At 45.0% G+C, this 15,328-nt stretch overlaps 1 protein-coding gene across 3 annotated transcripts in view; it reads right to left on the bottom strand.

Annotated features, from left to right (window-relative positions):
• PIGG (phosphatidylinositol glycan anchor biosynthesis class G) overlaps positions 1 to 15,328 on the bottom strand; it is a 74,952-nt gene that overhangs the window by 39,568 nt on the left and 20,056 nt on the right. For 2 of the 3 annotated variants that reach the window (XM_060237058.1, XM_060237059.1), the window contains exons 6-8: positions 14,708 to 14,920; positions 12,516 to 12,733; positions 8,288 to 8,569 (exon numbers count right to left, since the gene is read on the bottom strand). In XM_060237058.1, coding sequence (XP_060093041.1) covers positions 8,288 to 8,569; positions 12,516 to 12,733; positions 14,708 to 14,920 — 713 coding nt within the window. Of the gene's footprint in view, positions 1 to 8,287; positions 8,570 to 12,515; positions 12,734 to 14,703; positions 14,921 to 15,328 lie in introns of those variants that run through there. The other variant, XM_060237060.1, reaches the window with a different exon arrangement.

Below are 15,328 nucleotides of genomic sequence, written 5' to 3'. Positions count from 1 at the left end.
CCTCCATTGGTAATCCATGTTAGTTCAACGATCATCTTCTTCTGCACTGCTACTATCTTGTAAGATGAGAAACAGGATGAGCCGACAAAGACTTGATGCCACTGAGCCCAGTGGCCCCGGAAGTGCTGGTTCGAAGGGGAAGCTGGGGTTATCTCAGGTCCATTTTCACTTCCCAGTCCATTCCTGCCAAGGCCTGATCTAGATGTCATTCTCCTCACAGTTAGAGAGGCCCTGCAAACTCATGAACTCTTTCCCCACCTCCTATCCCATGCATAAAGTCATTGCTTATCTTTTCAGAGTTAATCACAGCCAGCATCTCTAGCTCTATTAATAGTAACCCAAGTTAATGTCTAACCACTGTTTGCAAAGCTTACTATGGATGCAAATTCTGATTTGAAGCTAACGGTTACAGTTGCCATAGGTAGACGTGTAATGTTGACCAAGACTAACTCTAAAGAAGAAACAGAGGCATCATTCTTCTGCAAAATGGAAGAGAAAGTGTGAGATCCCACAGCAGACATCCTGATGGTTAGAGGACGAGGAACACTAGCCAGTATCAGCTTTCAGCTCAGAGTCTTCAACAGATTCTACACTTCTGATGGCTGCCAAGAACAAAATACCACAAGACTGCCTATCTACCTCTCTATCAAAATCAAGGAGTATGCCAGACAGCAACTCCACAGCATGATCAGCCAGGTCAAAAGTGACCTGGTGCTGCCAAAGGAGGGATAGCTACTTTCCAACCATATCCATCATCTATAAAAAGCCCACCTCACTGAGGAAGAGGGCCTCAGTCAGAGTTCAGGGCCAAAGAAGAAAGCAGTGGCCACAGCTCATCCAGGAAGCAGCCTTGATGCAAAAGGTAACCTGAAGAGTCTTTCTGGGATGCTCCAACAGAGAAGCCTTGCAGAGGCAGTTAACTGGTTCTTGCCACTTCCTCTGACTGCTACCTCACATGCAAGAAATTATGATGCTGTGAACATATCTCCATTAGAACACTGTTGTGACCATCTCCGACAAAGCTGTTTCAGAAAGCACCCTGTTTCCAGGAACCCATTCACAGTGTTGTAGAAGGTATTACTATAGAAATAAAAAGCCAATGGGATTTAATGGAGTAGGTCATGTTTAGATTCCAAAATGAAATTCATTTCTCCTTACGGTTTTCTTTCTCTCATAGTCCATGGCTTCTCAGTTTCCATGGGATCAAGACCGTAGGATTTAACTGGGATGTAAATTCACATGATATATCTTTATTCCATATTATATATCTTTACTCATACTTTCTTTATCCCTTACTCCTCAGTGGGCATCCAAAGCAGCTTACATCATTCTCCTCTCCTCCATTTTATCCTCATAACACTCCTTGTGCGTAGGGATGCCAGTACCCAGGTCCTGGCGGGGGAACCCCCAGTTTTCAGGGCTTCTCCCTTCCCCAAATGGCCATATCCCTAATGTGATGACATCAGACAGAAGTGAAGTCATCAAGTTAGTGATGTCACATGGTGGTACTCTGCTGTTTGCAAAACTCTATGGTTTGAGCCCAACTTTACCATAGAGTTTGTCTAAAACCTAGAGTATCACCAATGCGATGACACCACTTCTATGTGACATCATCACATCGGGGACATTCCTGCCCACTCCCAGAATATCCCCTAGATCCCTCCCATGCACAGTCTTGTAAACCTCAACTTCTACAAGCATGGGTTCTTTAGCACAGATGTTACCTAACCCAACTGAGTCAAACAGAATTTCAAAGTCCAAGGCAGATGTTCCAGCCAGAAAGGCCCACCTGACCCAGAATCAAGAAATGGCCCAAAGGCAGATACAATCTAGACAAAGGGCAGAGACTAGAATGAAGGACCTTCCTTTATTCTGATCTATCTGGGTTGGCATGTTTCCAGCTGACCAATCAAACATGTTGCTAGCCAGGTAACCTTAATCAATCAGGTATGTTGCTAACAGAGGTCTTAACCCATCAGGGGGGTTGCCAGCATGAGACAACATACTCAGCAGCTGTACGCAGGCCCAGTTAAGCAAGCCACCTTCCCCCAGCCAAGGGCCCTTGTACTAACAAGATGGAATATATGGGCAAAATTCCATCCTGGTTTTTCAGCCTTGAAAACTCTAGGTTCCATGGCTCCACGAGCACCTGCCATCCCTCCTTACCCTGCTCTCTGAAACTGTAGTCAGCATGACCTCGAGTTCCCAGAGGGAGAATAGTGTCTATGATTTTGTTGGCTCAACGTTTATGAAAAGCTGAGAGTCTGCTAGGTAAGCCAGTCTCTTGACATTCGGCATTCAGATCTTGTGCAAAGAAGCCAGGGAAGATGCATGCTCTATCAGGGAGGGTTTGTGACTTGAGTGGCAGAGCATCTGTTTTGCATGCCAAAGGTCCCAGGTTCAACCCCTAATTACTCCATTTAAAGTGTGAGATAGCGGGTGCTGTGAAAACCTCTACCTAAAATCCCCAGCCAGTCATAGTAGACAATACTCAACAGACGAATAGTCTGACTCACTATAAGGCAGGTTCCGTGTGTATTCTGTCATCCAAAGTCAGCCAGGAATAACAGCATGCATTTAGGTTTTCAACAGAGCAATGCAATGACAGGTTTTAGCCATCCATCTGCCTTGGAACAATCAACGGATTAAAATTGATTCAAGAGTCTGCATTGTCTAGACTTCAACATAAAATTTTTGATTGTGCTTAAGTCTCTTATTCAACACTCTCATCCAAAGGGTGGAGCCTATGGCAATATCACAAGTTCACTAGATAACAGCCAATGAGTGGTCAACCAGGGACACTTCTGGGGGGGAGAAGCCAGGGGCCAGGTGTCTACACTGGACAAGAGATAAGCCAGGAGAGCCAGTTTGGTGTAGTGGTTAAGTGTGTGGACTCGCTCCACTTGCAGCTGCTGGAATGGCCTTGGGTCGGCCATAGCTCTCATAGGAGTTGTCCTTGAAAGGGCAGCTTCTGGAAGAGCTCTCTCAGCCCCACCCACCTCACAGGGTGTCTGTTGTGGGGGAAGAAGATAAAGGAGATTGTAAACCACTCTGATTCAGAGAGAAGGGCAGGGTATAAATCTACAGCATTCTTCTTACAGTCTTCTTCTACATCCCTAAGTGAGACAAGTCCATGGCTGAAGTCAGGTATGCTACAACATCAGGATAACAGTCAAGGGACGGCAGCCAGGGAGACCCAGTACCAAGAGAGGTGCCCCAGCCACTGAGACAGTCTGGAACAGTGGGAGGCCTTTCAGTGCTTACTTACAGCAGTTACACTGGCTACTGATCCACCCCCGAGCCCAGTTCAAGGCCATGGCTTTCAGCGTTAAAGCCCTACATGGCTTGGAATAGATATCTGAAGGACTGCCTTCTCCTACTATATGCTTCTGCATGGGAATTAAGATCAATGGAAGAGGCCCTCGTGACTGTCCTATCAATCAAAGAAGCTTGTTTCATGGGAGCACAAGAGAGGGCCTTTTCAGGGGCAGCCCCATGCTTATGGAACAACCTCCCAAGGAGGTTTGCCTGGCCCCCTCACTTTCCATCTCCAGGAGGCAGCTGAAGATGGCTTTATTCAGGACTGCATTTGATTAAAGCAGTCCTAAATTGTGATTTTAAAATGTTGGGGTTTAAAATGAAATCTGTTTTATGTATTTTATTAATATTGTAAGCTGCCTTGAGCTCCGGAAGAAGAAAAGCAGCTAATAAATATTTTAAATAAATTAAGTTTGTCCTCAATTCCCAAGTCTCAATAAAGCTTAGTTTTCAATTTAAAGACTTAATCCATCTACAGCAGCAGCCCCATTTGTCCCTTCACTCACAGACAAAACTGGCAACAGTTGGCCAAAACAAGTTTTTAGCGAAGAATTTTGATTTCCTTCCCATCTTCATTTTAATTGCCTACTTATTATGTAAAATTTGCATATACCTTTCATTTAAAAATTATCCAACGCCATCTGCAATAAGCTGTTTGTCAAGATAGCACATTTTACCCAGCTAAATCTTACCCAGCTGGATCTATTAATGCAACTTGAAAACGAAGATTATTGCTGTTCTGATCTAAATCAGATATAGCGAGTTACCAGCAGAAGCAGCTTTCACACAGAGATTTTCAAAGCCTAAAAAGATTCCCAGCTGAAGCTCTGTCGAGCAATCTAGCCAGCAGTCCCCTTGCCACTAATCTTCCTCAGCTACACACTTAAAACTCTGAAAATTTAATCATTACAACTGAGCACTTCTTACCTGTAGATAGCAATGCTTTCTCACCATAACAAATCGATGTTCGTAATTCGGCAACTAAGATAATATCCAAGAGCGTCTGGCTTCCAGACCTCCTGACAGGAGATTTTGTACTGAAGTTGTGACGGAACCGGCCCGATTCTGCCTTCAGAACCAGTCCCGTCAACTCCCTGTTGAGTCGCCAACTCCTGGAGGGAGCTATTTCTCCTCCGGCCACTTGGGCTCGCTGCCACAACCTGCTCAGTCTAGGGGTTCAGATTGAGAGGAACAGGACTCCCAATCCCCCTCTCCAGCTCTGAGGCCAGGCCTCAAGGTCCTCTGCCACCCTGTACTTGGGTATCACAGAAACCACAGCACTTCTTCAGGGAACCCCTGGAGGATTGGCACCTTATCCAACTGCATGCCTTCCCCCTTCCCCGGGGCCCCCTTCATAAAGCAGCGTGGTCTAAAGCGGTTGGGGATCTATGTGGTACAGAGTTTGACTGCCAGCATTCAAAACAGTAAAAATATTTAATTAAAAGAGAAAAAGAAAAGAAAAACAAAACAAAACAAAACCAAAACAGTTGCATGTAAAAGTTTAGCACAGCACAGCATCCGCACAGCAACCAGCATGACAAATAAAAGGTGGATTTAAACGCATCCTACTGTCCCTGGTCTAAACTTGCCCTGCCTTGTGGATGACTTACTCTGTCTCACTGCCTGGGGTCCTCTTCCACTTGAGTAGGCCTCTCCCACAGGCAGGAGCCCCCACACTGGCCACCTCTTCCTTTGAGCGCCAGCTGAGAACTGGCCTTTTCCCGCCTAGCTCAAATAAAAAGAACAAAAGAACTTCCTACCCCTCTAGGAGGCTTTCCCCCTAGAGGTGCTGGTTTAACTCTGGAAGGGAGGAGGGGATGGAGGGAGGCTAGGCCAAAGCCTACTTTAGTAGTTTAATGTTCCCTTCCAATGAAGCACCAACATTGACTAAGATGGCGTTTCTCCACAGAAGTCATTTAACCCATGATTTTAAAGTAAGAAGCAGCTGGTGTGTTATGCCAAAATCCAGTTCAAAGATACCACCCAGATCCAACTTATTCCTGGCCAGCCACCATGTGAAACAGGATGCTGGACTAGATGGACCATTGGTCTGATTCACCATAGCTATTCTTGGGACCTTACCAACACTTCCAGGGGTCGTTTTGTTAAAAAATAGGTGGTGGAGCTCATCCAGGGATTGCTATGCAGCTGCACCTACTATTCAATGGACAAGGTAGGTAGGTGGAGAGGAGGAGGAGGGGGAACCCTCAGAAAGGTTCAGGAGCTGTGCTCCTGTGAGCTCCTGCTGAATTCAAGGCCTGACCACTTCATTTGCAACTAAAATCAGAACCAGGCGTTGATGGCATCAGGAGGTTACTGCCTGAAAATATAATACATAGCGAAGGAAATGTGTGATACCGTTTCCCGTTACGCATTTCCTGCTTCCGCCGCTTCCTCCAGCAACACCGAAACACAGAGAAATCCATCACCTGTTGATGTCACTCACTTTCTTTACCACTACATTCACATGCTTGCCCTAGGTGTACACTGGGTTGGATCCAACAGCAATTTCCATCAGCAGAACAGGACTTCCTAGCCTCTCCCCCAACCTCATTTTTAGACAGATTCATGGATGATAGGGCTATCTGTGGCTACTAGCCATGGTGGCTAAAGGAAAACTTTACATCCAGCAACACCAGGAAGCAACACTAGGAGGCAACATCAGGGGAACCTCGAGAGGAACTGGACTTCAAGATTTGCCACTATGTGAGACAGGTGTGAGACAGGTTAGTGGACTAGATGGACCACTGGTCTGATCCGACAGGGCTCTTCTTAGATCCTTAACCCTCTGCAGGCCAAAAGACTCCCTCTGGAGGACAAGGGAACCCCAGGAACTGCATGAGGGGTAAGTCAGAGGTCAGCAGTGAAAGCGGGAAACTGTCAACCCACCCACCCGTTAGTGAAAACGCTTACTGGATCCAACCCATTTCAGTGAAAGAAGACTTTTGGTGGCAATCCCATGAAAGGCAGCTTGTCTAGTGCCACCTTGGCTCTTAACGCACTAAAAAGAGAGACAACAGAAGAGCCACTCTGCTCAAGCCAGTACTGCAAACTGTCTTCTGGAATGAATGCAAGGGAACACAAGCAAACCACTATACCACACCAGCTCTAACAAACAGCTATTTAACACAAGGATTCCCACTAAGGCCTAGAGGAGGCCTCCTCTCACCTACCAGACAGAGTGTGGAACCAGAGAGAGATCGAAATTCCATCAGTCATGAAGTGTGCTGTTCATCTTCGTCTAACCTATAACAGAAGTGGACTGTACGGATAAAAGGCAGTAGCCCTTAAGGTACAACAGCCTGAGTTCCTTGCAGGAAAAGCAAGATGCAGATGTGATAAACAAATTAAAAATATGCTTCACTGGACAGATCTACATTGGTAAAGTGGAGAGCCAGTTTGGTGGAGTGGTTAAGTGTGTGGACTCTTATCTGGGAGTACTGGGTTTGATTCCTCACTCCTCCACATGCAGCTGCTGGAATGGCCTTGGGTTAGCCATAGCTTTCACAGGAGTTGTCCTTAAAAAGGGCAGCTGCTGTGAGAGCCCTCTCAGCACCACCCACCTCACAGGACGTCTGTTGTGGGGTGGGGGGGGGGAGAAAATATAGGAGAGTGTAAGCCGCTCTGAGTCTCTGATTCAGAGAGTAAGGCGGGGTATAAATCTGCAGTCGTCGTCTTCTACTGATCTACCATTAGTGTGGTAAGTAACTTTTATCTTAGATTGCTGAAAAACTTATAGCAACATACAGATCAAAGGAGACTTTAAAAGAATACGTCAAAGGAATATCCAACGCTTCATACCTGAATTACATTTTTTCTAGTAGGAAGCCATATTCGTCACTTACAGTGCCACCCTAAGCAGAGTTATGCCCTTAAGTTAATTAAATTAATGGGCTTAGAATTAAGTTAATGGGCTTAGAAGTGCTTAACTCTGTTTAGGATCACACAGTTTACTGTTTTTTTGTTTGTTTTCTCTTGCTGTCAAGTTAAGAGTTATGGCAATTCTGTAGGGTTTTCAAGCAAGAGACATTCAGAGGTGGCTTCCCATTTCCTCCCTCCACATCACAACCCTGGTATTCCTTGGAGGTCTTCCACTAAATACAAGCCAGAGTCAACCCTGTTTAGTTTCTGAGATCAGACAAGATTAGGCTATTCTCTACTATAGCCTTCTGAGTTCGATCCCATTGAAAGCTGGGTTCAGCTAGCCGGCTCGAGGTTGACTCAGCTTTCCCTCCTTCCGAGGTCGGTAAAATGAGTACCCAGCTTGCTGGGGGGGAAGTGTAAATGACTGGGGAAGGCAATGGCAAACCACCCTGTAAAAAGTCTGCTGTGAAAACATAGTGATGCGACATAACTCCAGAGTTGGAAATGACTGATGCTTGCACAGGGGACTTCCCTTTACCTTTAAGACACTAGCATAAAAGGATAAAAGGAAGTACTTCTTCACCCAAAGGGTGATTAACATGTGGAATTCACTGCCACAGGAGGTGGTGGCGGCCACAAGTATAGCCACCTTCAAGAGGGGTTTAGATAAAAATATGGAGCAGAGGTCCATCAGTGGCTATTAGCCACAGTGTATGTGTGTATATAACATTTTTTGCCACTGTGTGACACAGAGTGTTGGACTTGATGGGCCGTTGGCCTGATCCAACATGGCTTCTCTTATGTTCTTATGTTCTTACTAGCAATTCCATGCACCATCTTTATTTATTAACATATACCCACTTACATCTATCATCAGTTCAACATCAGTAGTGCAACCTTATCTTTCTGATATCCTTTTCTTCATTTTTTTTCTTTTACACATCACTGTACATTGTTAACTGCTCACTTCCCCATACCTGTACATCAGATACACTATTCCTGCATATATATTTATTCATATAAAAGTTACTTTAAGGAAAAACCCTGAAGAAAAAAAAATGGAACAACATGAAAGGAAAGCTCAGATTGTATTTCTGGCTCTTACCTTGATGAGTAGCTTTGGATTCAGGCACCTCTTCTCCAGAGCAGACAAGATGACACAGAGGAGGCCGGACACCAGCATGATCACCCCAACTGCCGACAGCCAGGAAATGCTGCAGAAATAGCACAGGCTTTCTGTCGAGGTGCACAGGACCACGTGCACGGCACAGAGCAGCAGGCACAGCAAGTAGAAGAGCAGAGAACACAGCGGAGGGGAAAGGGGCACATCAAACTCCGCCCGGGCACTCAGCGCTTTGGGAAGGCTGAGCAGGAGCAGCACCAGCACCTGTGAGGGAGGGAGGAGACAAACCTATCATAAGCTATGAATTGGCCTTTTAGAAGTTATGATCTTGCACATCCCAAAAGCAGACTGCCCCTTGAGGTGGTGGACTCTCCTTCACGGAAGGCCTTAGAAACTGGTTGGCCATTGTTGGGGATGCTGCAGCTGGACATGCCAGCATTAAGCAGGGGTTGGACTGGTTGACCCAAGACCTCTTCTGACTCTTACACTATGAATTAAGGCCTAGCCCAAGAACCCAAAGGACAAGTTGTTCCACTTGCCCATTGGAGTTTCAGGCTTCTCTTTGTGTCACATGACATCTAATATGAAATAAAAGGTTTGATGAGTCACCAGACCTCAAAACAGATATTATAGCATTGGAAAAAGTGCAGAAAAGGACAACTAGAATGATTAAAAGGCTGGAACACTTTCCCTATAAAGAAAGGTTAAAACACTTGAGGCTCTAGCTTGGAGAAAACGCCAACTTAGAGGTGACATGATAGAGGTTTACAAGATTATGCATGGGATAGAAGATAGAGAAGTACTTTTCTCCCTTTCTCACAATACGAGAACTCGTGGACATTCAATGAAATTGCTGAGCAGTCAGGTTAGAACTGATAAAAGGAAGTACTTCTTCACCCAAAGGATGATTAACATATGGAATTCACTGCCACAGGAGGTGGTGGCAGCTACAAGCATAGACAGCTTCAAGAGGATAAACATATGGAACAAAGATCCAACAGTGGGTATTAGCCACAGCGTACTGTTGGAACTCTCTGTCTGGGGCAGTGATGCTCTGTATTCCTGGTGCTAGAGGGGGGACAGTGGGAGGGCTTCTAGTGTCCTGGCTCCGCTGGTGGACCTCCTGATGGCACTTGGGTTTTTTGGCCACCGTTTGACAAAGTGTTGGACTGGATGGGCCATTGGTCTGATCCAACATGGCTTCTCAACCGCCTCACCTCAACTAGGGCCAGGGCTTTTTCAGTTCTGGCCTGAACCCGGCAGAATCAGCCCCCTATTGAGATCCGGGCCCTACCTGGCTTATTAGCCTTCCGTAGGGCCTATAAAACAGAGCTGTTCCGCCCGGCTTTTAGCTGAAGCTGCGGGCATCTATTCTTGATCTGGTTGGGTTCCCCAGCCAGCATTGTCATCTGTGCTAGGAATTGGAATAAAAACTGCCATCTCTATGAGATATCATGATGTGAGATGACTAGGCTGGGCAATATGTGATGTCATGGTAATCTGAGTGCTGTTGAGTTGTCTGTTTCAAAATGTTTTTATTATATTTTATTGTTTTGTACTCCACCCTGAGCCCTACGGTGAATGGGTGGAATAGAAATTTACTAAAATAAATAAAATGTTCTTATGTTCTTACAGGAGTCTGCTGCTAAAAGAGAAGAATTACCTATACAGAGACAGGATATTGCCTGATCCCTGCATATATTAATTGGGCCTAATACTTCTACCAGGGTGGCTGTGTCAATGTACTTCCAGAGTACTGGCAGAAGTGTTGCTTACTCCATGAAATCAGCCAAAATGCACACTTTTCTTCCTACTAAGAGGAAATATACCGATAAAAGCACAGAGAAAGAAAACAAGTGTCAGGCTGTAAGCGGGCTATAGGTAAGTGGCTGTGTTGTTTTTGCAGTACAAAAGAAAGATTTGCATGCAGTACTTCCTTAAAGATGAACAAGGTTTTCTAGGTATAAGCTTTCAAGAGTCAAAGCTCCCTTTCTCAGATACAGATGGGCTGTAAGAGGATTCCAGCTCTGTAGGTTTATTCCACAGATCCTGCTGATCAGCACTCTGGACAGCTCCTTGCAAGGACTATCATACAAGGCTGTCAGCAGGTGAGAATGTGTACAAGGCAGCAGCTCCCCGGGGTCAGAATGCTCACAGGAGCTGGTTTCTCATACTGTTTCCAGCATTTTTAAGGCTGCTATCAACACTCCTCCATTCTGGAAATGAAAACTGCATGGGGTCCCCATTTCCTGCATGCAAAAAGCTCCTTGGAGAATCACCCACATCAGTGGTACTCATTCCATTGCTCTCAGAGATCCACATTCACAATTACCCTCAAACAAAAAGGTCACATAACTGCTTTTCTCCCTTTTCCCGTTTCTCACACAAGAACTCATGGACACTCAATGAAATTGCTGAGCAGTTGAGTTAGAACAGATAAAAGGAAGTCCTTCACCCAAAGGGTGATTAACACATGGAATTCATTCCCACAGTAGGTGGTGGCGGCTACAAGCATAGATAGCTTCAATAGGGGATTCAATAAACATATGGAGCAGAGGTCCATCAGTGGCTATTAGCCACAGAGTATAGATGGAACTGTGTCTGGGGCAAGTGATGCTCTGTATTCTTGGTGCTTGGGGGGGGGCAACAGTTGGAGGGCTTCTAGTGACCTGGCCCCATTAGTGGACCTTCTGATGGCACCTGGTTTTTTGGACCACTGTGTGACAGTGTTGGACTGGATGGGGCATTGGCCTGATCCAACATGGCTTCTCTTATGTAACCTCACCTGACTCAGGGCATCCCTGTGCATTGCATTGTCCTTTGTAATTTGTCTTCTATTTACTGTCTTGTTTTATCTTTAACTTAAGGCCATTGATCAAAGAAGCTAACAAATAAAAGGAAAGGTGCTTGGTGGAGGGGCAGCAGTGGGAGGGTTTCTAATTTCCTGGCCCCACTGGTGGATCTCCTGATTGCACCTGGTGTTTTTGGCCACTGTGTAACACACTGGCCTGATCCAACATGGCTTCTCTTACTGGCCACCTAGTGTGCCACCCAACTCTGTCTTAAGCAATGAAGCACAGCAGCTCAGATAAGAATGAGCCTGCCGTAGTGCCCAGAGGAGAGCAAACTGGCTGGTGAGAAAGGGGAGTAAAACCACTGTGGGCAGCTTGCTCTTTTCCTGAGTGGCTGCCCTGGAGGTGGTTCTGCTCTTCTAAGCCAGCTTGCTCTCCTCCTGGAGTCCTGGGATGAGAACATGGAGGTTGCAGAGAAGGACGAAAGGGTTGCTGGAAAAGTCAGGACCTTCACCTTCCACCCCTAGCACGTGGCTCCCACCTCATGGAGGCTCACAACTCACCCACCCTCCAGTCTTTCTAATGTTACCTGCCAACCACAAGCCCACGTTCCTGGGACATGGTTTGGGTGCCACATTTCATAACAATGCTCACAAGAACCAGAGGTGGCCATGCCAAAGAGCCATAAGTGAGGTCCTGAGCCACTGAGTGATTCTGCTGCTCCACATTTGTGCATGTGGAGTTGCATGCACCAGTGCAACTCTCATTCCAAACTCACAAGTCTGAACTTTGATATGGAACAAGCCTCCCTCATGACTATCCTGGTTCAGTGTTCCCCTGGTGAGATGCTTACATTGTAGTTATCTCCTTGTAAGTTACATTTCTTGCTTCACATCAGCAGCCTGAATAATTTTGCTTTGTCACCAACGGAGAAATGTATTCTGTCACTATTCACCATTTTTGCATAATTTATTCAGGCAGTTTTAGGCAGGAGGAAGACCCCAGAGCTATGCAGAAAATTCAACCTCCACCCACAGAAATCTATTTCAGCATCCCTTTCTGAGATTTTAGCAGGTACTGACCACCTGTCAACCTTATCTTCACAACTGTAAGGACTAGAAACTTGTTTCTTTTTACAAAAAAACCTGAGAGTCATAGAAAGCAGAACACTGAGCTCAGTATCATATTCTAGGTTCTGTCTACACTCCTATGAAATTGTTGCTAAGAGTGAACAGTGCTAGTGCAGCTTCTCTTAATATTTTGTAGGAACAGCTACTATCATTTCTGCTAGGGCACAAGAAAATATTTTTGTATGGAAGCCATTTGCCATAGCTAAGAAGTTGAGATATTTACTTAAAATAACAACATATTGCCTTATTATCTACAAATGGACACTGGAGTAATGTGCCAATTCGTACCTCCAGAACAATCACGGTTCCCACTATCATCGAATACAGATCATACTGTGCCACTTGCTTGCTTAGGGAAGAGCTCAGAGTCTTGATCGCCTCCAAATATTGCTTAAGGACCTTTTTGCCAAGATTCAGGAGAACTTCCGAAGTATTCCCCTCCAAGTAAAGCTTGATCCAGCTTGCGTGGGATTTCTCGGCCATCTTAAACTGCTCAAATCCATGATCTAGCAACAAGACACATTAATGCAGATCAGAAAGTTATCCAAGGGCAACATTGAAAGGTCATCCTATAGCATGAACATCCTCTATGGCACTGCCTTATACAGGTGAGAAATAAAACATACTGCAATAAAAGGCCACGTTAACGAGTTATTTGCTACACTGAAGACTGAACAAATAACAAACAGATGTTAAACATCTGCAAGAGTTACAAAAACGTGGTCAAATAGCAAACAGTCAAAACATTAATGAGAATGTTTGCAGTAGTAGGAATAGGATTCTGGAAGTAATCCCGTTTCATACATCTTCACCAACCAAAGCTTAGCTCCTGAGGAAAGTCCCGAGATGTAAGAAGGGAGCTCTGCCACTCTAACCACTTATGAAGATTTGATACCAGGCAGGAGCACAAATTTGTTGACGCCCATATCAGATGCATGTCTCTATTCCTTACCACACAGCTGCATGGAATGGTTAACATTTTTGTTACTTTTTGCTATAAGCCTTTAGAGTTATTTTTGTCAATATTCTGGGTATTTGCTATTTGGCCACATTTTGTAATCCCAGTAGATATTTACCACCTGTTGGTTACTTTTTCAATTTTCAGTGCAGTAAATAATTGCTAATGTGTTGTTGTTTTTTAAATCAGTGTCTTACACTTCTGGTTTGCATTCTGAACTGTGATCCATTGTTTTTCTCCTATTGCCTTATATAGAGGCATGGCATTGCTCCACATAACTCAGTATGTTCTACAGTTATTGGTAGCACTTCTCCAGGGTCTCAGGCTAAGAAAGACTCCCAACACCCACTAACAGATCTTTTAACTGGAGATGCTGACCAAATATACTTGGAATATTTATGGTGCTTCTAATAAGGAGGTATTAGGGTTAATGATTTGCGGGCTGTAAATAATGGTCTTTGACTGTAAATAAATTCATTCATTCATTCAACTGGAAATGCTGGGGATTGAAATTGGGACTTTCTGCATGCCAAGCAAAGGTTCTGCTACTGAGCCACGGCCCCTTCCCACAAATGAAGCGTTCTGACAGCAATTTTGCAGGTTACAAGCCCATTTCAAATTCTGGTTCACAAAGGAACTATAATCAGCACCTACCCAGATGTTAATTCTGAATGACAGTCAATGAAAACAAGGGAAAGGCGGAGAAATTTCTTCCAGAGGAAGAAAAAGGAGACTGGATCTCAATTGGTAAACGGAAGCCAATGGTGTATCCACACCGGACTAAAGACTCCTCCCCCATGTATTGCCTTGGAATCCAGAAGGGTTGTTATGTCTTTATTTCACTTGCATTTTGTTATTTTTCATTTCGTGAGCTGTTCTAAGTTCCCCAGAGTGGGAGAAAAGCAAGGGGAAAATATTTAAATGTAGTCAGCCAGTCAATCTTTATTACAGCCCGCAGGCCATTTAAAAGCAGAAAAAAATATTTAAACCTACTTTTTCCCATTGTCCAGAAATGGATTTTTAATGGCTTTATTCCCCCGTGTGAGAACATTTGACAGCTGGTATAGCATGGCAGCACAGAGAATGAGCCACAAATGAGGAAGTTGCCCCAGTTTGAATCTCATCATTGCCAATAAAAAGCAGCCTTATCCATGTCACTCTCAGCCTCCATCCCTCCTTTGCCACAGGAGGATAACAATATTGATATCTCAAGGCTGTCATGTAAATTGCAAAGATGGCACACAGGAATGCTTTAGAAGTGCTACATAAATACCGAGCATCAGGGCTTTTTCTGCAGCAGGAACTCCTTTGCATATTAGGCTACACCCCACCCCCAATGTAGCCAATCCTCCAAGAGCATACAGTAGGCCCTGTACTGAGAGCCCTGTAAACTCTTGGAGGACTGACTATATCAGGGCTGTGTGGGCCTAATACGCAAAGGAGTTTCTGCTACAAAAAAAAGTTTTGCCGAGCATTATTGTCCTTATGAATAGGCTGACAGTGCACCGATCAACTTACTTGCCTTTTTCATAGGCAGGTGTGTTCTCTTGAAGGAGTCTGCTAAGCTGGAACCCATTCAAATGCAGGTACCGGAGCTGTTCTCTCATAGTCTTCTGCTGCACCACTGGCAGCAGGAGTTTCCCAACACTGTTCCTTGAAATGGGCAAGCCAAGGCCTATTGCCAGGGTGACTGCTAAGTCGGTCTGTTGGACAAGCTCTGCCGGTTTCGGAGGGCCTAAGAGAAGGGAAAGGGAGGTTAAGCCTACCATGAGTTTCAAAGACTGTTTAAGGAAGGAATGGGTTGCACTTGTTCACAAGGGAAATTATTTTTTTAATGAGGGTGCAGAAAGGAGGCATGAAGATATACTTGGGTGAGGCCTGTGGGGTTCCCTCCAAAAAAACCTCTTTTCCTGAAAGACAACCCACCACCTCAATATTTGATACCAGAAACTGTTCTCTTCAACTGCCCCATGGCATCAGGGCTGTGTGGGGACTCATGTTGGAGAAACAGCCAGGTAAGAGCATCCCCTTGTCCCTTTCCCCCAATTGCACAACCCTTTGTATTCCCATCAGTATTTCTACCATCCTACTTTTCCTTTAAGTAGTTAAGAACTGAGGAAGAGGAGATTGGATTTATGCCCCA

This window comes from Heteronotia binoei, chromosome 4 (genome assembly GCF_032191835.1).
Source record: "Heteronotia binoei isolate CCM8104 ecotype False Entrance Well chromosome 4, APGP_CSIRO_Hbin_v1, whole genome shotgun sequence".
NCBI lineage: Eukaryota > Metazoa > Chordata > Lepidosauria > Squamata > Gekkonidae > Heteronotia > Heteronotia binoei.
The sequence above is the reverse complement of the archived record's forward strand: the minus strand, read 5'-3'. Positions and strand labels throughout refer to the sequence as shown.